Source organism: Lytechinus variegatus, chromosome 2 (assembly GCF_018143015.1).
Source record: "Lytechinus variegatus isolate NC3 chromosome 2, Lvar_3.0, whole genome shotgun sequence".
NCBI lineage: Eukaryota > Metazoa > Echinodermata > Echinoidea > Temnopleuroida > Toxopneustidae > Lytechinus > Lytechinus variegatus.
This window is the reverse complement of record NC_054741.1, coordinates 80,707,779-80,730,930: the sequence shown is the minus strand read 5'-3', so window position 1 is coordinate 80,730,930 and position 23,152 is coordinate 80,707,779. Positions and strand designations below refer to the sequence as shown.

General features: G+C 35.0%; 1 protein-coding gene across 3 annotated transcripts in view; it reads left to right on the top strand.

Moving 5' to 3' along the window:
* LOC121409220 (T-box transcription factor TBX1-like) overlaps positions 1 to 18,990 on the top strand; it is a 42,744-nt gene extending 23,754 nt beyond the window's left edge. The window contains exons 3-9 of one of the 3 annotated variants that reach the window (XM_041601079.1): positions 10,088 to 10,169; positions 11,030 to 11,221; positions 11,782 to 11,937; positions 15,543 to 15,610; positions 16,334 to 16,393; positions 17,875 to 18,002; positions 18,523 to 18,990. In XM_041601079.1, coding sequence (XP_041457013.1) covers positions 10,088 to 10,169; positions 11,030 to 11,221; positions 11,782 to 11,937; positions 15,543 to 15,610; positions 16,334 to 16,393; positions 17,875 to 18,002; positions 18,523 to 18,956 — 1,120 coding nt within the window. In that variant the 3' untranslated portion in view covers positions 18,957 to 18,990. Of the gene's footprint in view, positions 1 to 10,087; positions 10,170 to 11,029; positions 11,222 to 11,781; positions 11,938 to 15,542; positions 15,611 to 16,333; positions 16,394 to 17,874; positions 18,003 to 18,519 lie in introns of all 3 variants that reach the window. The other 2 variants (XM_041601078.1, XM_041601080.1) reach the window with 2 other exon arrangements.
* The last annotated feature ends 4,162 nt before the right edge of the window (positions 18,991 to 23,152 follow it).

Here is a 23,152-nt window from a genome sequence, read left to right as displayed (position 1 = left end):
CGATAATGTAGAAACATAAAAAAAGATAAAATTAAGATTTTCACGTCCGTACATGTTCAAAATCTATCACAACATTAGCTTCTCGTAACATAAAAAGTCAAAAATAATTCTCGCTCGCTTCGCCCACTCACTGGACTCTAAAAAAAATCCTGTTCAAGATTTTGACCTCTCACTTTGTCGACTTATTACGTTACTGAAGCCTGTTGGTGCAACTTCTGAAATGTGTGGAACTAATAACAATGCACTATATGTTAGCCTGTTAAAATTTTTGCGCAATTCGAATCGAGAAAATGTGCAGTGCAAACGGATACTTAAAATCTCTCTTTGAACTATGATCCACATTTAAAAGGGAATGAAGCACATCATCATTACGTCGGACCTACTTTTGGACAAATTCTTGAATATCATGGCCATTCCATGATTATATTCGCCCACGCGGCGGAGATTTCTTGATCTGAAAAAAATTGAAAAATTGAAATAAAAAACCCTGAGTGGACGCACACATTGTGATAATATGTACCTTTAGTAAGCTTATGTGGACTTTGATCTGAATGGTGTTACTGTTCTTTTGGATTATGGCGTGTATGAATCAATTGTGAATATTTACGGCCATGATAATAATCAATATTTTTTTAATTGTAACCAAATGAGAGACTGAACATGACATTTGCCCTCTCAGCGTTATGCGCATTTTTTTTAATAATCATTTTGCTTACATTTTTCACCAAACAACTAAAAAAGGAAGGGTGTCCTATTAGAAATATGATCGTTGATTTGCTTTAATTTAAATATAGTGTCATTTGATATAAATTGACTTGCAGACATACAAAACGAACTTATTAATCATATAGGCCTTTTGATGTTAACATTCTCCTCGCGTTGTACCACTTATGTTGGATGTTGACACTTATACGACATTGCCATGAACAAAGACACTAAAAATTGGCAGCAACGCACGTATGATGCCAAAATGTCGTCATAAATATCGATTGCCACGGACTCTGATTAGTACGAAGAGTGACATGAAAAGAATATGATTTGACTTATGTAATTCTAAACTTACAATTATAAAAAGGCTTACTTAGAGAATAGCCATATGTTTGTAATCATTATATTCCCCAACCGTGTTATTTGGGAGATGGGAACTATATAGAATCCTAATAAGTACAAATATATATATATATATATATTTACAATGGAAGTTCAGTATATTCGATTACTTTGGATGGATACGCTATTAGGAAGAATGAAAAGAGAATTGCAAGACTTGAGACTCTGACTCGGTGGTTAAAGGGATAACGATCTTGTTTTATATCAGCGTTCACCTTAATGTTGAGAAGTATGTTCATGTTGTTCGGTGGGTAAAGACCTCAATCTCCCCCTCGAATTCATCCTCTGGTATAGCACTCTTGTATATATAGCTCGGCAATGTTAGCAAGTTTTCTTGTAGTATGAACGTTCCCCCTTGCCTTGACCTTGATAATGTTGTCTCTTTATATTTAGAGATAGTAATACGATAGCACTGTCCTACTTTCTAGGATGGAATGTAGGCCTTACGTGCCTTCTTGCTCCATTTGATTTCTCCGCTCATCTAATCTTGGAGAAGGAAAAAAGAGTGAAATGAAAAATGAAGAGATTATGTTGGACGGGGGGGGGGGGGGCGTTGCAAATCCAGTCTAATGTCTCCAATAACCAATAATTTCATAGTTAAGCGATCTTAAAATGGTAACTATTTTAAATACAATCATTACTATGTAACAATTACATGGTTTGACACAAGAGCAGTGTACATTGCTCTTACGGACTTCGTGTAGTCCCTGACATGTGTTTTGTGCACTGCAAACAAAGAAGACCCGAAATTGCAAAACTAATTACGTAAATTAAATCAAACAGTCCTGAGCGTGATAGGAGGCCCGGGTTAAAGCCCTTTCTTTCTACAGAATATCCATCAGACTCCATGCACTCACTGATCCGCGGTCGGTTTGTTTCAATTTTTAATGTTTTCTTTGTCTTCTACCGCCACTGTACATTGTAGTCTATTTATTTGCTCATACCTGGCGGAGAATTCGGTTAGTAACCGTAAATGGAACTGATATTCTTCTTCTCCATGTTGATTTAGGATCAACCTGTAGAATAATTTGCGGAAATTCATTCGATATTAGGCTTTGTAGAGTGACATGTGACGAAGCAGTGATTGGTAGACTTACGGGATATTAATACTCAAATTGAAATAAGTACCAGTATAAGCATAGATAGGATACGGATGAAGGAGGGGGGGGGGGGGAATAGGGAATGAATATGAAGAATTTCGAATTCAAAGCATTTAAAGAGGTTAGTAGTTTAAGTGTTAAATGATTAAGAATTTAGAAAATCACTTGAATTAATAATTCTGTGAAACGTGAACCCTTCCACGTAGGTTACTCCATTAAGACAGGGGGTTAAGACTGTGTGTTCTAAAAATGCTTATTGCATGATGATAATCTAGTCAAGGCAGAGAGTTATTTCTTTGTGGGAACATCATGTGTTATGTTACATCTTATTGTTATGTTGCTATCGCGTACTTGTGCGTGCATCCAATGTCGACATACGACATCAAGTATATCCTAAAATTCATGATTGAATTTTTGTATTCGTCCGTTGAGTACTTCATTTATTGGGTCATTTACTAGTTTGATTATAATTTATTAATCTACGTATCTTTTTATTTATTTGATAAAGGTCCTATTTATTTCCAAAATTATGACAAATTATACCTATTCACATAATGGTTTATGTGTTTTGACGTGGTGTAGTGATGTTTTAATGATTTTTAATCGATTTAAATTAATGACTAATTTGCCATACATGTAAATTGGGTTCCGATTCTGTTAGAATTTTTCACATAAGACGTACTATCAAGAAGTATACTGCAATGTATAGAATAGCAGTACTCAAATAAAAAAGGCACGTTGTGAAGATGTATACATCAGTTTGATGGACATTTGTGAAGCGATGCGTGGTTTGAATTCTGCCGCCACACATTTGATTACGAGTGGGGCCACATCTGCTAAACTTCTTAATAGGTTCAGTTCATATAACTGCTGATTGCACAGATTGAAGAAAACTACGATGTTTCGAGAAGAACGGATACCTGTTTCCATTGTTTTCTTCTACTTCTTTACCATTATGTAATTTTGTTTCAGACTTCTAAATTATATTTAGATTTTCATAAAGCTCTAATCCGAAAAATATTTGTTTCAGATCATTGATTTTGCGGATTGTTGATATATTATCCTAGTCGACACAGTGAATGATGTTCCAATTTCTTCACTCTTTCATTTTTTAATCTTCGCATCCCTTGCTTTTCCTGTATATGAGAACATTGCCTTTTGTTATTATTTCAGTGTACGACTGTTGGTTAAATTATGTGTTGGTCTGATATTGGATCGAGATGCAGATTTGATCTCAATGTCTATCGAAGTTTACTTTCAAGGCAACGTCAACCTCTAGTGTAACGCAATGTCTGACCTAGACTTGAAAATAATTTAGGCGGGAAGTGACGAGTGAGACACTGATTGGAAATCCAATCGTCTGCTTTGAGTACACGCCTCAGCTGTTCGTCCACAGGTCCCTATTTATCTCAATTAAAAAATCATCAATCGATGCCGAAAAGAACCAATATATTGCGCTCGATTCATTTGCGGAGATGTGAAAGTTTTCCATTTGCATGCATGTATAAGGTGGACGCAGTTTTCAATTGTACCCATTAACTTACAAATGCATGATGTTTCGAATTTTTAAGTTTGCGAGTAAAACGGCTGATAGCATGCAGGCATTTTTTATAATGAAAGTGATTCTGAAATCAAACTTTAGCAAATCAGATGCTCTTCGATCTTGCTATTGTTCGGGAACTGTAAACTTTGATTACGGGATAACCGGATAGTGCCAAGTGCCAAACATTCTGAATAATACCGCTATACACCCATATGAAATAGAATTACAGGTATTACAAAATACGGCATTCGCTGGACAATTTATTTTATCATGGGTCATTTTCGAAAGTTGCCTGTTGATTTAAAGGGTATTGCAGGATGGAAATAATAATATTATGCAGAAGAATAAGCGGGGATATGACACAATCAGCTCGCTCATTACATACAATGCTGTTTCACCAAATAATGCAAAACTTAAAAATGTCATCATTCTTTTTCTGATTTTAATGAAAATTTGAGGTTTTTATTTTAATTTTCCATACAAACTGCATCACAAAGTATGCAAATAAATGAACCATTCACACCACACACCTTTTGTGTAGTATATTATAATATTCAGCATTTTGCTCCTATATTGCCAAAAATTAAAAAAAAATAGTTTGGACCAACATTGGAGATGTGAAATTGTATATTATTATAATGTATTACGCTCAATTAATATCTGCTTTATTATGAAGAGAATTTATATTATATTGATGACTATAAAGTTAAACAAAAAATGCGTAACCCTGAAATTGAATAGAGACTTTATACGCTGTTGCATTATTCATTCATATGATTTACAGGAATATAAAGCATGATAGTGCAAATGCATTGGCCATAGGAAAGGCTATTACCTTCCATACTCATTAATGAAGACAGTTATATTAATGACCAATGACACTTTAATTGCTTCATCAGTAAACACACAACAGGTGAACATCCGGGTACTTCATGTCTGACTATACATCTCGTTAACGCTCGTGAGGAAAAAGAGGACAACATTTTATCATTCACTGTATTAAAACGCTCTCTTACATGACCTGACGCTACGTCATCCTCTTCAAAGTTCATTGGTCAGTTCTTGTGAATTTTGTTTAAAATAAAAAAAAAATTATCATGCATTTTCATTAACAGCTTTTATTATTTTTTTCGTGCGCTTCGAGAAAGGCTTAGAATGCTTCACACCAGCGCTCGTGTGCGTGTGTATGTGAGTTTTGTTAGACGTGTATCAATCATATATGATTATTTATGTCTGGGACCAACATTAAACGCCGGAAAGACATGACAGGGGCTTGAATCTTGAATATCTGCATCAAATTGTAACTTCCCCACATAGCTTGGATTACAGGCGCACGCCACAACGCCCAATTATTTTATTATCATCTTATGTGGATGTAGTCGGTTACGACTACATGCATTTGCATGTAGAGAATTCAGTAATATTCTATTTTTTTTCAGATTAAAGAACTTTTTGCTCATTGACATCCGGGCTTCAGCTTGCAGAGTCACCGAACAAGGAACATTACTTGTCGGAAAACTCTAAAAATGGGGTCATTAAACACCTGAATGAGACTATAGTCTTCCAGTCTGTCTATATATTTTTTTTCTTACGTGGTTATAATTGCTAAGAACCATAAAAGTATCATCACAATGAAAATGCGCACATGTTTGATGCCGTCAAGATATTGTCACGATGTTACGTAACCAATCGGAAAGATTCGTCTCGAAATGGTAAATTAGCCGACAATTGAAGCAAGGGGTCGCAGAGAGTTAGCGAATGAATACAAACCGATCATTAAGTTTGTGGGATTTTGCCAATGATATAGCAAAATTAGATTAGTGTGATTAGGGTACACTGGGTATAAAATAAAGATAAATGGTACATATTTTTCATATATCCTCATCTCAGTTATGTATCCTTTAGGGTTAGACACAACGTTTGGCGTTTTGAAATAACCATCAAATTCAAGATAAAATTCACAAGTTGCGTAAAACTTTGTTTTTAATATAAATAATATTAGTTGTAATTATTCCTAAATTCATATTACTTTCATTTATCATGTTTATGTAAAAGTTATTATTCTTTTATATAATGCTACACAACCACTTTATTTCAATATTATTTTTTAATATAAATTTCCAATAATGAAAAACAATTTTTGAAAAAAAAAGTATTCACAAGTATTCATAACTACACAAAGTTTACTTCTTGCAACCCCTTCACTTACCTTTTATATGAGACTGATAGTTCTATCCTTCGAATTTCCGAAACGGTTAAGTCGTCTCTGTCGGAAAGTGAGATTAATTGGTTGTAATTGAATTAAGTAATTATGTGATTGTAATATACTTCAGTAATTGGTTTGAGCTGACGATATTTGTCATCGAGTTAATTCAAGGAGAGGGAAGACGTTAAGTCCGTTTTGTGGTCATTGTATTCAAGTAACAAGAAACAGGAAAACGGCAGGACATGGATTTCGTTGGCTGTACCCTATTACTAACCTGATTGACTTTATGACTATGATTGTATATTTATGGTGATCAGAATGGGGTTATACTTCTGATATATTTTAGGATGTGATCTTTTTTATGCTTGACGTATTGAATGTTATCTAAATTGATAACTATGACTTATCAGTATTTTTTTTTAGGTAGGCCTAATGAGGCATAATTAATTCATGCTTGTTTTTTTAAGATATATATCATACTCCATATAAGATCATAGATGATTTATTACCTTCGTATTTTTTTCTTGGTATATCTATTGGTTTTTAAAATTATATAGATCAGTAGCCTATTCTGCTTGTTTTGAGATGGACAGCCTCTATCTACACATGACGCTTATAAAATATTTATATTGAGATGCTATACATTTACTCTTTCGCTCTTAAAACAGCAGCAACAACAACAACAAAATAATCCAAACAAAGCACTGCTTTTATTCTGATTGGGAGAATGAACTAAATAGTTAGTATGACGAATAATTTTTACCTTCAAATTCAACTGAGCGTCTTATATCCGTCGGTATATTGATTTTTAAAAGGAGTGAAAATAAAAGATAATTTTTTTTCTCATTTTCGGTTTAGTCATTAGAAGTAACAGAATAAAATAGCTCCCATCTTCATCAGAAGCACTAGGATGTTTAATATCGGAGCGATTCTTCTCCTAACCGTTTAGGGAAAGTACATGAACCCCATGATGTCTGTCTTTGAATAGTAGTGTCACTCATTGGTCGAGTAGCCTATCCCGATGACAGGGTAGTATTATCTTCCCTGTCTGTTCTATGAATGCACTCAAATACTCTACAAAACGTCATCATCGGATTCTGCTATCCACTATTCGAAGCTTGATAGCTAGCTATCATTTCCAGCGCTATTCTCCTTTCCCATTTATTTTGGTGGGTTATCCTTCTTTCAAGGAGCTTCAAACTCCGTGATTTCTTGTTTGGAGGGACAGGGTACAATACAATACAAAACAGCATTGTACATTTTTTAGCATCAAACATTATTGTATATAACAGATGAAATGTCAGACAGACTATACAAATGATAGGCCTTTATGATTTGGTTTAATTAATTATTTTTTATTAAAAAATATTTACATTATAACTCTCTTCACCGAATCTTGTCATTCATTATAATTGTGCTGACATGCGCCGGCGAAGCAATTAGATTCAACAGAAAACATAACTTAAGATATAAGGCTACATCCGAATAAAAAAATGCTATAGATTTGCCCCAAATTAATGATAGCATGGTGATTAACAGTCCATTCGCAATTGTGGTAAATGTTACCTTTTCCTTGTTAATCTTTCCACATTTCGTAATAAAAACGATCTGTAATTCATTCGTTTTTTTTTTCATTTATCTTTTCTTGAAGATGGAAAAAAATAAATACAATTATAAATCGTTTGAATTTGAAGTACACGTTGCAATGGATACTCCCTTCAGTTCTGTATCTTCAACAATTTTGAAAATCTACAAGCCTGGAATCTTCTTCATATAGGCCTAAATGAAGTTCATGAATTTTCTCAAAGCGGAAATGATTAGTGTATATATGTTTTTAAAATGATCCTGGTTAGAGTGCGCGATCCTTTTTTTTATTGTAAAATGGTTGTTGGTCGATTTCATTAACTGAATATCGATTGAATTAAAATTGTTCTACTTTAACACATATAAAGTGCTCAATGTCAATATTCATTGCAAGTTTGAAAATAAAACCTTCAAAATATGTAAACGCATATCCATGCTTTTAGTTTGTCCTTTCAGAATCAGTCACCCGATATTTGAAAACAAACTGAAACAAAAACTAAGAAAATAAAACATTTGAAGCCGCAAACAACCGTTAGTCATTCTGAAAGGAAATCGTTCCATTGTGAACATGGTGTAGATGAGTTTCATGGGGGAAAGAAAGTAAGAAAAAGAAAAGAAAAATTGATCACTGGCTTGTGCATGTCACCGCTTTATGCCCTGCGGCTACGGAACCCGAGGTCATGACTACCCGTAGGCATACCCGGGAGCTTCGGCAGCCGGGCAGGGATGTTGCTTGATGACATACCCATTGCGTCAATTCATTACAAGAACATTCTCTCGATTTTATATGAGTCATAAGTCGTTATGATTTGGTTTTCTCCAAAGACAATTCAGTTTATGGAAATAAGAGAGATCGTGTTTTATTGTTGAAATGTTGAGCGTGTGTCATTCTGACTGTTCTTGTGTTCGTCATTTGGCTACTGGAGAAATGGCAGTAGAGTTGCTCAAACTTATGTTTTAATGCAATAGCATGCTATATATCACAATTCATTTAATGAAGAAAAAAAATAATTTGAATTTATTTTACACTCAGACAAATCTAAAGATGGTTATCTTTTATCCCTGCATATGTTAATTCGCTGGAAAGAATTTTTGTTCAATTGTTTTATTTTCTTAAGGTTATTTGTATATTTTATTTTGATTCATTTTCAAAAGTATGCTTGTGGAACTGGGTGGAATCCTGAAACAATTTTTGCCAAATCACAGGACCAAATCTTTTCACCTTCTCAAAAGTTTGGAACAACGAATAATATGGGCCTTTATATATGAAACTCTGAAAGCATGCAATTACCATGCTTATTATTAGTTTTGCAGTCGAGAGTGAGATTAAGAAAAGGGATGTTCCACGTACAAATGTATTGCCTCTATATTATCCATATCTGTTCACCATACCCTCACCAAGTAAGACGAGAGGAATACCATTTCAGTTGAGCTTTCTACGTCATCAATAATAATAAGAAACGAAATAAGGTCACGCCAAATCAAATACATCATGTAGTAAAAGGGAAAGTATAAGAACTCCCCCAGATCTAATTCTGTCCAGTACAGTCAACCACGTTCTCCCAAATGCCCAAACTGTCAGTTGATGATGCGGGGTTACATCCAAATTTGACGTTGACAAATTTGTTGTCAACTTTTGGCGCAAGTGTTTTCGCGCGCAATGTAGCCATCAGACGACTATTTCAATTCGCAAGTCGAATTGCAGAGCGTTTGCACCATGCAGTAGGACATTGGAATGATATAACAAATGGGCAATCGTTATTTCGGTCGTGCATAGCAGCACACAAAAGCTTGGTCATGAATTATGAAATGAATACGCGAGCTGACGCAAGAATGTGTTTCTAACAAACAACCAATTATATGAAACAAAACTGAAATCAAATGTGCCTGCTTGTCAGTCGCAAATCCTGTAAAGTATCCAAAGTTCAAGCCGTATAACTTTCCCGCTGACACTTTATTTAAATTTCACCAGATGAAAGATACTGATTTCTGGCGTCGACAAGATGTTGATAGGTTGGGCTAAGTAATATTTTAACCTTTCAAGTGACAATAGAATAACAAACCTCCACAATTTGTTGACATATATATTTATGATTGCTTTCTGAGTTATAACCCAACTATTGACGATGAAGATGAAAGAAGATTTACGATAGAATATCGTATTGTGTCTTTCACCCAGAAATTCGTTGTTTTTTATGTATGAGAAATATCATAATATAAAGAATTTTGACCATATGAGATTCATAAATTTAACGAAGTTATGTTATATCGTTTTGATTAAAACCAAATCATATATTATCAAAAGGTAGCAATTGGTTTAAAATAAGAATAATATCGACCTATTGATGATACCCATGTATTCTTATGTTCTCACATTTTTTCTACAGGTAAAAGTTTTATAGTCTGGTGAAAATAACAAGATTTGCATGGTTTTACTCGTAGCATTGAACACTAAAATGTATTTGTAGACATGATAGACAAGAAAGAATTGTCGTTCCCTGCTGAAGTAAAAAGAAACTATTTTTTTCTCTTCATATGTTTCAGACGGATGTTTCCAACCTTTCAAGTGAAGATATCTGGCATGGATCCTATGGCTGAGTATATTCTTATGATGGACTTTGTTCCAGTAAGTTTTAATATGAGCTGATTATTTACTTTTTTACATGCGAAGCAAGAATCGACAGATATCATGGAGTCGTTGGTGTACGCCCTCTATATATTATTTCCTATGTCCAAAACTCTGGGCCTAGTTTTAAAACAAGACAAAACACAAGAAGAGTTCGTTCCCCCAACTTTTTCACAACCCCCTCTGCCTCAGTTTATCAGCTGAAAAAAAATTGTATGCAGATATTTATTTCATGTCGTAATTTCAGGATATACAATATGTGTGATCTACATTATTATTGCGTTAATTTTGAATTTTCTAATTCAATAAAAGTTCAGTTTTCATCATGATGATCATATTGATCTCAATAAACATGGTGATTGTATTCGTATGATCATGAGAATCAGAGACAGATCACCTAATTCGTCCTCATGACGAATAAAAATTCTAGTTCATATTTGAATTGTAATAAAAGAATAAAACTTACAGGTCATAATAATATGGAGATTCTGTCTCAGAGAATATATGATTTTTCTTCCCCGTTTTCTTTTTGCTTTACTTTGTTTCTTCCATCACCCCTCCTTGTACATGTTGTATTGTATACCTCTGTTCTTTGGTGTTATTCGGTCTCTTGACATTCTCGCAACTTCCATCTCTTTCTTTTTCTCTGTTATCCTCTCATGCGATTCGCCTTCCGTTTTATCCTTCCCTCGTCCCCCTATTTCTTGTGTTTTATTTCCATATTTTCAACTTCCTGCCTGACTACTCATCTGACACTTAATTTCTCTCATTCTGGATTCCTTTTTTTTGTCTACCAACCACCCCTCCCACACTCTATCTCTCTCTCCTCTCTATGCCTTCTCCACCCCTCCCCTCCAAAGGTTGATGATAAGAGGTACCGATATGCTTTCCACAGTTCAAGTTGGTTAGTAGCAGGTAAAGCTGATCCCGAGATGCCTGGAAGGATCCATGTTCATCCAGATTCGCCGGCTCGTGGTGCAATGTGGATGAAACAAATCGTATCATTTGATAAACTCAAACTCACCAATAACCTTCTTGATGATAATGGACACGTGAGTAATAGATAGACCCATATTTCTTTATTTCTCACAGAAAGGCTACAACCATCAAAACAACTACTACAACAAATACTTAAAAATCAAGAAATATAACACAATAGAAATGCTGTACGAGTGAAAGTATCGTGAAATATCAACAACAGTATTAAATCGCAAATCAATTATCTATTTGTATAAAAATAGGAACATTAAATGAGTAAACTCAATTAGCTCAACGTAATTTCAACAGAAGTACTTAAATACTGATTATTGAAATATTTAGGGAAATACTGTATGGTTATATGTATTCTCTTTTGTTTGGGATCCTAAACCATCCACTCGACATGCTGAAGATTACTTGTATTGCAACTATTTGTGACGAATGGATTCAAACACATTTGTATGATATTTTTTTAACCTGACTAAGCAAGCATAGCATACTAAATTATACTAGCGACTTAATCTTCATGTATTTCTAATCCACTGTATATGATTTAAATCTAGCATTGAGGGACCTTATTCTGTTGATTGTTTGAAATATGACTTTTATTTTTGTTTTTTACTAATAAATTTAGATAATCCTGAATTCAATGCATCGATATCAACCTCGATTCCACGTTGTCCATGTAAGCGGTAGGAAAGACTTTGAGAATGCTCCAGAAAGAGATTTCAAGTGTTTCATCTTCTCAGAGACCCAATTCACCGCTGTTACTGCTTATCAGAACCACAGAGTAAGTTTTAACTTTCTTATAAACTCGTTATGACCAAACATTCCTTCAGAAACTTTTTTTTTGAAAAAGCTTCTGAAGGATGAACTTTGCTTTGAAATCTTGATTACTGACTTTCTGGCCAAACCTACACACTTGCACCTGTATACACCACACATCCACAATAAAAACGACAAATAAAAGCAAAGAAGCTTTAAAGATATTTAAGGGGCAGCAGAATCAGGTGAGACGGAAGCTCCATCAGCCCCCAATTCAATAATCATGACTAAAAGCTGTGATTTTATGCATGTTCAGCATCCGCACCACTTTTGACTCAGCCCCACCTCCTCCCACTTTCAAAGTCCATTCCACGGCCATCTATTGTATTGATTAACAGTATTTCAATAATTTGCACCCAAATTGTCCCATGAAGACAACAGATCATAATTATGCTTTTCATTTGTCTGGGAATGTGGGATACCATTCGTGTAGGCTGCACCTTTTAAAACTAGATAAAACTATCCCTAACGGATTGAACTTTTGTTAATTTCCACCTATGCCTCAAGAAGACCTATCTTGGTTTTAGAATTCAATAGACACTCATGTGTGCTTTGGTGAAGATTATTTAATGTTTTACATTATTATACTGGCACCTTGGCCTGTTTGTAAGTGGACCTATAAAGCCTCACAGGGCTATCTCCATTAACATTCAACAGCGTGTTGTTCGTTTGAACTTGCATCTGCAACTCAGCTTTGACCTTTAACCCCAAGAGTGCAAAGGGAATATACAGCCAGGATCGAAAAAGCAAATACTAGGCAAGAATCCAGGCAAGGGAAAAAAGCCTTTAGCCTAAAGGTATATGTCTACCTATATGCACCATATTGGCTTATTGCATTCTGATAGTAAGGGGATAGCTATGGAAGATATTTTGATGAAAACAATGTAAGAGTCTACGGACGGTATTTTGAATTCACGTTTGATATCATTCCTGGTCGAAAGTTACATTTTAAATATGCATAGTCGAGTGTGGCACAAATCTCCATAAAAAGATCATCAAAGTTCCTTCATATTTCACAGTCAAAGCGTTGCAAACAGTAACTGACACTCAAATAATTCATAATTGATATAGAGTAATTACTAAAATAGTCATCTTCATCATTAAACATGAGGAAAGCTCCAAGTAAATATTGGAAACATCTAATGTAAATGCAATTATGAAATCTTAGACCCTGGCCTAAGCTAAACTGAACTTCAGATTACTTATGAAGAGGGTCCTGTAAGGTTGGTATATAAACCCCATCACCTTACGCTAGAGAGCATAGGCCCAAATAGCTCAACATTCATGTAATGTAATAACTCTTGTGTAAGTTAATTACATCACAGTCTTGAATCAACATGAAATGGAATTTTAATTTGCTCCTAATGAATGTATGACTGTAGTAACCAATGGCAGTAAAGTTTGCTAGGTCTGCTGTTCGTATATTGCCAGGTGAAAGAATATATAGATGATAACAGTAACAACTCCAATTCAAATTAGATTAAGAACATGAAGCAAATGCTAAGTTCTTCAAAATGAACTAGACCATTGTCCAATCACGTGGGAGTATCCAAAATAGAACCACGTTAGTTTGTCCTCCTGGATTCTTTCACATTCTGTTCTTGATCATCGAAGAAATTCAAATATTATTCCTTAATCCTACCCTGATTTAGATCTGTCTGAGCTTTATCTGAAGATAAAGTTTTGGTATATAAGCACTCAATCCCTCTTCATGAACCCCCGATCAAATCACAAAACAACCTGGTCGTCTTTCCACCGCGGGGGAATTCTCTCAAACAGTTCCATTTTCCACCCGACCCGATCTTAACTTTGGTCTATTGTGGGTATCAAGAACATAGAAATCAAAGGGGCAAGAATTAAGTCCTAGTGCAATCCAGAACACACCGACTGATGGGAAGGTTTTATTTCGGGCCTCATGGTAATACTGCTCTTTCTGGAAAGAATGAGTAACGAAATTTCGAATATATTTGTTTTATTGGATTAATACATTAGAAGTAAAGGTAGTTAGAAGATGTTTAAATCATAGTTTTTATTAGGAGAAAAGATGGTCCAACAATATCACCAATGTTGCCCAGAATGAACACAACGTGATCAACTGAAAGAAACTAAGCCAGATTCTTAATCATATCCTTGATCAGGAGGGGTTTGCCTACCTTGTACCCCTTTCCGCTACTCTTGTAAGGACCAGTTCCTTTGTTTCTTCCAAGTGACATCCATCATCACAACCAGCCTATTGGTTTAAATATCAGATAATGTTCTGCTGTTTCCCATGCGTCCGGGAGATGAGATAGATATTGTATCACATTTCGCGCCAAAAATTACACACGGCGCCTGTCTCTCTGTCTCACTCTCACAGGGCCAGTCCTAAGACCAATGCTTGGGGCACGAAGATGAGTCTCTATATCTATTTTGATTGTGTTCCTTTGGGTCGAAGAAGATCTTATTAACCTGAAAAACAAAACCGCAATCCTTTGAACTAGAGTGAAATGTAATCTTCCAATTTAAAGCCATAATCTGTATACTTTTAAATGGTGCCACCTCTGTCATATTGGTGCGAGATCGAATATTAATTGTGAAAGTTATCTGGGTTTTTTTTTTGATGAAGTGGATTAAAATTTAAAATCCAAAATAATATTCATTGACAAAGTAAAACCCATAAACATCCAAGTTTCAATTGCAAGTAATTGCGATATTTTTCTTTATTTTATGTTACTTTTTTAATGATTTTTTATGGGCATGTTGGACAGAAATGATACTGAGGTAACCCAATATGATGACGTCATTTTCACGTCGTGAATGAGCTCTATCATTGCTGGCTCGTGACTGGCTGGATGAAGGTCACGTGATACGAAGGATATGTTACGTCTGAGTTACATTGCTAATTGTTTTAATTGCCCCATCATGACGAATTAGTTTATCTTGTAATAAAAACTCGCCTCGGGGTAAAGGCCTCCTCTTACAAACATGGGAGTAATGTTCAGACTATGTACAGGGCGAAGACAGATGCTCAAGGGCTTTCCATGTTTAGGGTGGCTACAAAACTCAACTTTCTTCCTGCAAGTTAAGACAGATTTTTGTTGACACTTCAGGAGGTGAAAGAGATTTCTTAGCTGGCGTGAATTAATCTCATATTCATGCAAGCCGGAAAATATACATGGGTTTGTTGAAACTTTGAATTAACCAACAACTATACTTATGTGTATTATGAACTCCAAGGGATTTTTAAACCAAACGTTGGCAATTGCTTACTTTAACTAATTTAACGGAGGGTGTACAAGACATTTGAAAATGATCAACATCACCCATCCCCTTAGGTATGCTAAATCCTTGCCTTTCATTGGTCTGGGTTTTACATTTATCTCTACTGCCCGATATTCTATATCCATCACATTGTGTGGGTGAGCATGTGTGTGAGGGTGTGTGTGTGTGTGCGTGCGTGCGCGCGTGTGTGTGCGTGTTTGCTTGTGCTATGTCAAGGAACGTTGATGCTTTTAAATAACCTGCCAAAATGCTCGTGAATAGTGTTTTGGCAAATTAACATTTTAAATTTCTTCTTCTTTTGTTTTACAGATAACACAGTTGAAGATTGCCAGTAATCCATTTGCTAAAGGCTTTAGAGAGTGTGATCCCGATGACTGGTAAGTTTACATTCGAATTTCAATATAACTTTGTTAATGCACGCATTCGAACGATCTTGGGGGTTTTGCAGAAAAAATGACCCAACTACAACAACAAATGCACCTTGACTTTTTTTTAACTAATCAGAAACGCTCATTTAGGATCGACGTTTCATTTTTTGTTGCCTTTGACTGAGACTCAAACTGCAAAGAACTTCAGGTTTCCCTATTTTATGTACTGCACCTTGTTCTTTTCAACCAAATGTTTGATAATTGATATGAAAATGTTAAGGAAACCTAGTTCTGATTCATGACATATTGAGAATAGTGTGAATCTTTCATTTTCTTTTTTTTTAATCAAAACATGAAATATCACATCATAATTTTTAATCTATTTTCCATTGAATTATTATTATTTAACTATATTTATAACTAGTAGTGTGATATGACCTTTATGAAATTGATTTCTGCCATTACCTATCCAAATTTGAAATGCTTCAAACAGTATGCCCTATAATTCATTTCAACATTGACAAAGCTTTAGTCTAAATGTTTAGTCTTGTTTGTATCTTTTATGCAATTGATTTGTGTGATATTCAGACCACATTGCCAAATATTCCTACCCATCGCAAGTCCTTTTATATTTTCAAGCATTTATGATTTATATGTCGTAATTATATAATTTGTTATGATCGTTATTAGTTCTTTTATCAAATGGCTGTTTTTTGGTTTGATTATTTTCAGTTATACCCCGTGCCGAGATCTGGGGGTAGCTACATCCAACTACAAGAACAGCTGCCCCCGGTAAATTATTTCCCATTATTCTTTTTCAATCCATTATAATTTTAACCAACTCACACTTAACAGTAAAATCATTACCATATTACAATCTGTTATGTTTCCATGTTTATTATTCTATCTGGCAGAGTTCATAATAGCCTAGATTAGAATGATTATGATGATACTTAATAAGCTATTCGCATTATAGTTTACAAGAATTACCCGATAGAATAATATACTAGTGGAATTAATATTGCTTTCATATGCATTTATAGATTTTCTTTTTCATTTTACATGCGTTTTTATATTTATATTGCATGGGTCCGATTGAAATTTATAAAGACCTTACGATATTTTGCACTGTGGATCATAATTAATGGATCATTTCTACTCATTTTCATTAGTTTACACAATATTTTTTCTTCTGAATTTCCTCATATTAATTTGTATTTACTTAGAGTATGTCCGCTTATCAGCTTATAACAAGATAATGCTATCCCACAATGAAACATGGTATAAGTTCGTATTTTTTCCTCGCATTTCCCAAGACACCATACCAAAAGACTGGTGACAGATCATGTTTCCCGTATTACCCCCACGGGGAAGCTCTGTGATGTTGGTATAAGTAATTATCACCCCTCCGTTGCACCATTCATGAACGACACGTGATTCGTCATAGTGTCAGACGAGTGTTGCACAAACTGGTCTAGAATCATACATCAACTCTATTTACGAATTAGGAGGCATCATACCTTTTTTACTAAATGATATATGAGCTTCCATTTCTTTAAAAAAGGAAAAGTCTGGGAAAATGCCCCCGTTTTTTACGTCTTATTAAATCTGAAGTATTTTTTCTTTGATGAGGGAATGTTATGTGTACATTTACAATTAAAATAGCTAAAGAAAAAAAGGAATCAGGTCCCCGACAAAACAAACTAAGTAGGCATAAAATGCAAGGCATTTCAAGCAAGCTAGTTCGTCTGTATATGTAGGCCTATTTGTTTTCGGTACTCCCTCATTTCATGTTGAATGTTTAGTTTGGGTTTTTTTCAACGCAATATTTTTAAATAAAAATTCGAGTTGTCAAGAATTGATTATTATGTTTATAAAGGTTATGCCTATTTACCTTAATTGTGTGTCAGTGTGTACCTGTATGTTGTGAGGATGGGTATGTTTGTGCGTTTCTGTTAATTTGTTTTTCGAATTTTGGTTCTAATCCAAAATTGGCAGCGTAGAATAAATTTTCCATTGTATGCAAAACCTTAATTTTATATTTTGATTTGTTTATGAAAAATGGCCATTATGCACATTCAATTCAACAAATTACCTTGTGGAATAAGGTTTATTCTAAAGGCACAATCAGATGGTGCGTAATATTTGAATTTACTTTGATTTACACTTACTCAAATAGTTAAGCTCTTTGACTGGATAGTTCAAGACTCAATTTTTTTTCCATTACTCTACTGTAATTTATCAGTGATTTGTTCTTTCTCATATTTCTGCAGCATCATCGAGATACTGCCACATGGCAATGGGCCACGAGCCCGTAACCACCACCGTCCAAGCTCGCTACAAATTGTTGGTATCACAAGGAGTCGTCCGGTACAAAGATCCCAACATCAAAACGACATAAGTAAGATATCTTATTCCTATCTAAATAAATTTTCTTTTGGTTATTTTTATGTTACCATACTTCCTTTATATGGTGGTTGCCATGGAATGTTTTTGTTTCTTTCAAAATCAAATTCTTTCTGTATTTTGTAATTGTTATAACTCATTGAAGCCAAAGTATAATGATATTAGAAGCTCAGGCGTTGTGGGTTCTTTAAAAGCATGATCGACCAAAGAGAGAAAGAGAGAGTTACATCTTAGTTGTGGATAAGACTTGAAACAAACTAGAAAAACAAACATTTCGAACCAGTAGGCCTACTGAATGTATCTTCTCTACCCTAGCAAGCGTAAAGGATATGTCAAACTTAAATAAGTTATTTCATGTTGTCCTTGAGACAGTTTGCGTTTTGTTATAATACATTTTTCGTATGTTTGTTATTTGATGATAAAGTGTAAGTTTGAGTCCAGTTCAAGTTCAAGAGTGATGTCTGATGATTTATGATGCTGAACTTTGTATCGTTCTTTTTTTCATCGTCTAGCAGACCCTGAGAAACAGCAACAGGTCACACCGTCCGTGGGTAACGCCAACACTCCACCCATTGCTTCCACCGACAATGGCACTCCTGCTTTAGCCAACACAGGAGCTCTCATCAACCCAAACGCAACTGGTTTTCCTGACCTAGCAGCGCCTCCGTGCTCGATGACCAACGGCACGATCACGGGTGACAGCACCTACTCCAGCTACCCTACCACAGACAGTCAGTACAACTATGGTAGTTGTTATTTTCGCCCCAACACAAGACCGACGCCGTATACGCGAGATATGACTTCATACATGCGGGACTCTCGTTATTGCGCGAACGGTTTGACGTCATACATGGGCCGAACGAATGGTCAGTTCCCTTACGATCCGTCCGCGATGACCATGATGGGTGGTATTGACCCAAGGAGAAATTACACACAGCCAATGATGTAGCGACGCCATCTTGGATATTGCCGCATGTTGAACTGTCTTTGGTTGCCATCTACAACATCATGAGAGCCGTCATTTCATAGAAACCGACTGGTCAAAATATTACTTTTGTTCTATACAACGCGACTTAACACCATGCAGCTTGCTGCAGTCAAACATGGACGCCATTTTGACCGTGCATAATTTTGGAATTGCGCCATTTTGAAAAGACGGCATTGAAATTAGCTTGTGGTCAGGGTATGGAGAACTGTAGAACATTGACATTACAGAATATTATGATTTTCGGAGTTTTAAGGAAATAAGCTCTTGTCATGTTTTCATGTATATATCGCTTGCAGATGGAATTGTTTTTATAGTGCTTTCATTGTGTACAGTTCCAATTGGACCAGATCACGTGACTGCTTCGTATTTTGGTGTAATGACGTATATACAGAGGATGACGTCATACATCGATTTTAGTACTGATTATGGGATGTCCTTTACCACCCGGAGTTCGTATTATTTTCATTTTTGGACTGAGACATAAAATGTCGCCGCAAGTGAAAAAATGAGACAAATGTGAATGACTTTATCCCCAAAATGACGCCATATAGGCAACATGATTTTGTTTCGTTGTCATTGAAATGTAAAGAATGTATTAATATAGGTATTGTGACAAGTAAGTTTTTGGAGAAATGGATTCTGTAAATAAAGAGTTTGATAATGATGATGGGAATAGTGAGAGAGAACGGCTCGATGGACCATGAAGACTGGACGAATATGAAACGATGATAGATAGTGAATGGATAATGATTTATGGCCGGGAGTTTGGGAAGAGGTGCAACGTTTATGATATGAATGAAAGTGTAGAAATCGCTCCATCTTTAAACAATAAGGAAATCTTTAAGTCATGATGGAAGGTAAATTAAATTGGTTAAAATAATTCAATGAATAATAATGACAATAAAATTTCTATAATCTCATCTTGGAAAGGTACAAAGCGCAAAAATGAATAGTCTTCAACGAATAGAAAATCATGAAAAGTAGATAAAAAGCCGTTTTAAGTATAATTACATGAAGTGGGAAACAAATATCAAACCATCCTGCTTCAGCATGAATAAGGATATGCACATTAACATTTTCCTTCTAATTACGCTCAGATTAGATTGCCATGTTTTGTTTATAGAACCAGTGTTATTTGTTGTATTGTATTCTAAGAACACGGAGTGCTGTACAGTCTGCATCACCATGCCTTGTTTGGTTCGTTTTTCTTTTGCTTTATTGATATCAGACTATATCAATAAGGAGATTCTCGTCTTTTTTTTAATTAGACCATGTTAAAAAGTACAGTTTGAATTTATAATAAATGAGTAATCTTTATTGATTCAATAATAAAATCATCTAGGACCATGACAATTTCCTTTGATGCATCGTAAAAGGATGACAGTCATTAATTACCTAGTCTTGCGTGCACTTGGCCTTTTGACAACAATATTATAATAACACTGCTAACAACGTGTAGTATTTATCACACACAAAGATAGACGACCCGCAGCTTGAATGAAAGACCTTCCACTTTCAAAGCCAGAGGTATAAATTTATCGAAATCTTTATCTTTTCAAACTTCTTTATAAATTCCATGTTCCGAGATAGTTTACATGTTAATTTATTTTCTTAATTTAAGGCTTTGTATTCATCGTGTGTTATTCTTTAAAAATATTTGAGAGTTGATAAATGAATAATTAGTCAGAGACTGACAATCTCCTATATTTGTTCTCAATGCACAATCTAATATCAGGAAAAAAATGGATTAAGATATATTTCAAATACTGTTTTGAAATGTCATTCATATTTAATGCAAATTCCCTTTTTAAACGAAGGTGTTATTGACTAATGTTTGAAGTAAACATGACTGTATACGTATGATATTGTCAGTCTCTGGGTTATTATGGAGCCCTGGTATTTTTAAATAAATTAACATAAAAATGATATTGTAGTCGATGTTAAAGTGTTTTATAGCTCCATGCTGTAACGATGGCACTCGTCTGCCATTATCTGCTCTCCGGTTTCTTGCCAAATTGTTTGATATGATTTTTAGCTCTAAATTCATCAGGTTAAATTCTGACGACTAATAACACACGCTTATCGTTTTGATATTGGTTATAATTGATGATCCTAACCATGCATGTTGTTTGGGATGACATACTGTAAATTTGAATATACGAATTCCTGTTTGAACTTTAAGAGGGCATTATAAAGAACGGATGCATATTGTGAAGATATAATGTATAGATGTTTGGACACAGATTGAGGTTTGAGAAGTCTAATTGAAAGGAAGAGAGAGAGAGCTAGTGTGCGTGTGTAAGGTGTGTGCGTGTGTAAGGAATAAGCGAGAGAGACAGATTGAAAGGAGAGGAAGACAAAGAAAAAAAGTGAATGAAATGACGGATTGGTTATAGTAAATGTAAGATATATTATTAGAATGGAAATGCCAACCAGTAAAGGTTGTAGATTGCGGACTAAGGACATGGATTTATGATGGAGAAATATGAACTTCATATTTGCTACTTACGGATCTTAAAAGATCTCAATTAAAACCCATTAATAAGAATGATATAGAATGTGTCCCTGTCTTTTGTTAATATAAATTGATTGATTGATTAGAATCCGTTTATGACTGATGTCGGCGTAATCTATTTTCGTATAAGTATATGGTCAGTGGCGTACCTAATATTTCCACTGGGGGGCAAAAAAAAAGGTCTTCAATCACAAAGGATATTGTATCAGAAAAAAAGTGACAAAAAAGGTCTTTCAAGCTTGTCGGGGTGGGGGCAGGGATACGTCCTTTGCATGAGTTGTGACTCGTCGGGGGGGGGGGGGCAGACTGCCCCCCTCCGTAGGTACGCTAGTGAGTATGTTCTAGCAAAACGTCAACACAATGTGAACACAAAACATATTTTACACCTGATGGTACTTGCAATATTTATCACAAATAGGATCCCAACATAAATAGACCTCACATTAACTGCTGCAGTCGCTTCTTATACCTTAATTGACTTCATTCGAACCAATACTTCGGCTGAGGGGGGGGCCGACCCTATAATTTTCAAGTAGTGAAAAGAGAAAAACAGAAGAAAGGAAAGAAGTGTATCAAAATAAAAGGTCTAGCTAGCGTATTTCTAAAATATACCCTTCTGTTATTGATTTAAATAATGACGTCATCTCTAGATCTTAGTTTGCTTGACGCTCCCCAAATCAAGTGACCCTGGTGATACTCATATGGACAAATGGTATGCATAATTTTTGAGAATGGTTTACTAGAACTAACATTTCTATGTAAAAGGGTGATTGGATCTTGATGTCGTTTCTGGTTAATCAAGAGAATAAAACTTTCGGTTACTTTAATTTGTACGATGCTATCTACAGTAGATATAGAATCATTATTCTCATCGTCATCAAAGTTGATTTGTTAATTTAACACTGTGTTTTAAATAATTTCAACCTCTACCAATATCTCACAACAACTATCATCATCTTTGATTATTTGTTTCATTTTTTTATTGACCAGCAGCAAGGCTGAATGGGTCAATCAATGATAGGCACTAAAGAAAAAAAAAACAGAAAAAGTACAGTAAATATAATATATGACTCAGTGATTGAATGACATAAATAATTATGGAAATCAATTTGCACAGAGATCTGTGTATTTCATACATTCCATATTTTTCTTACCTCCTTACTCCCTTATTCTCTCTGTCTAGACACAAAGAAAAAAATGACTGAATTTTAGTTACGAGACGAACAAAACAGACAAAAATAGGCATGAATTCTTGGTCACGTAAATATATATTTTTTCAGAAAGGGGAGGGGTGAGGAGGGAGAGAGGGAGACAGAAAGGCAGGGAGAAAGAAGGTGGAAAGTGAAGGCAAGAGAGAGGTATCATTGGATCACGTTAAAGCCCCTCCCCCACCAAAAAAAAAATGAACAAACATAAAATGTACCTTAAACCTCCACTATTACACTCACAAACTATACCTCTGTTTCATAATTCCGGAAATACAAATACATGTATATTATTATATCATCTAAATTACTAGAACCTATACAGCACCCAAACAAAATGCAGAAATATACAAAGTATGCATGGCATATCAGATTTGAGCAGAGTGTGATTAATTTTTGTTCGACTTTCACAACCATTAGATGATGCGATATGTCAT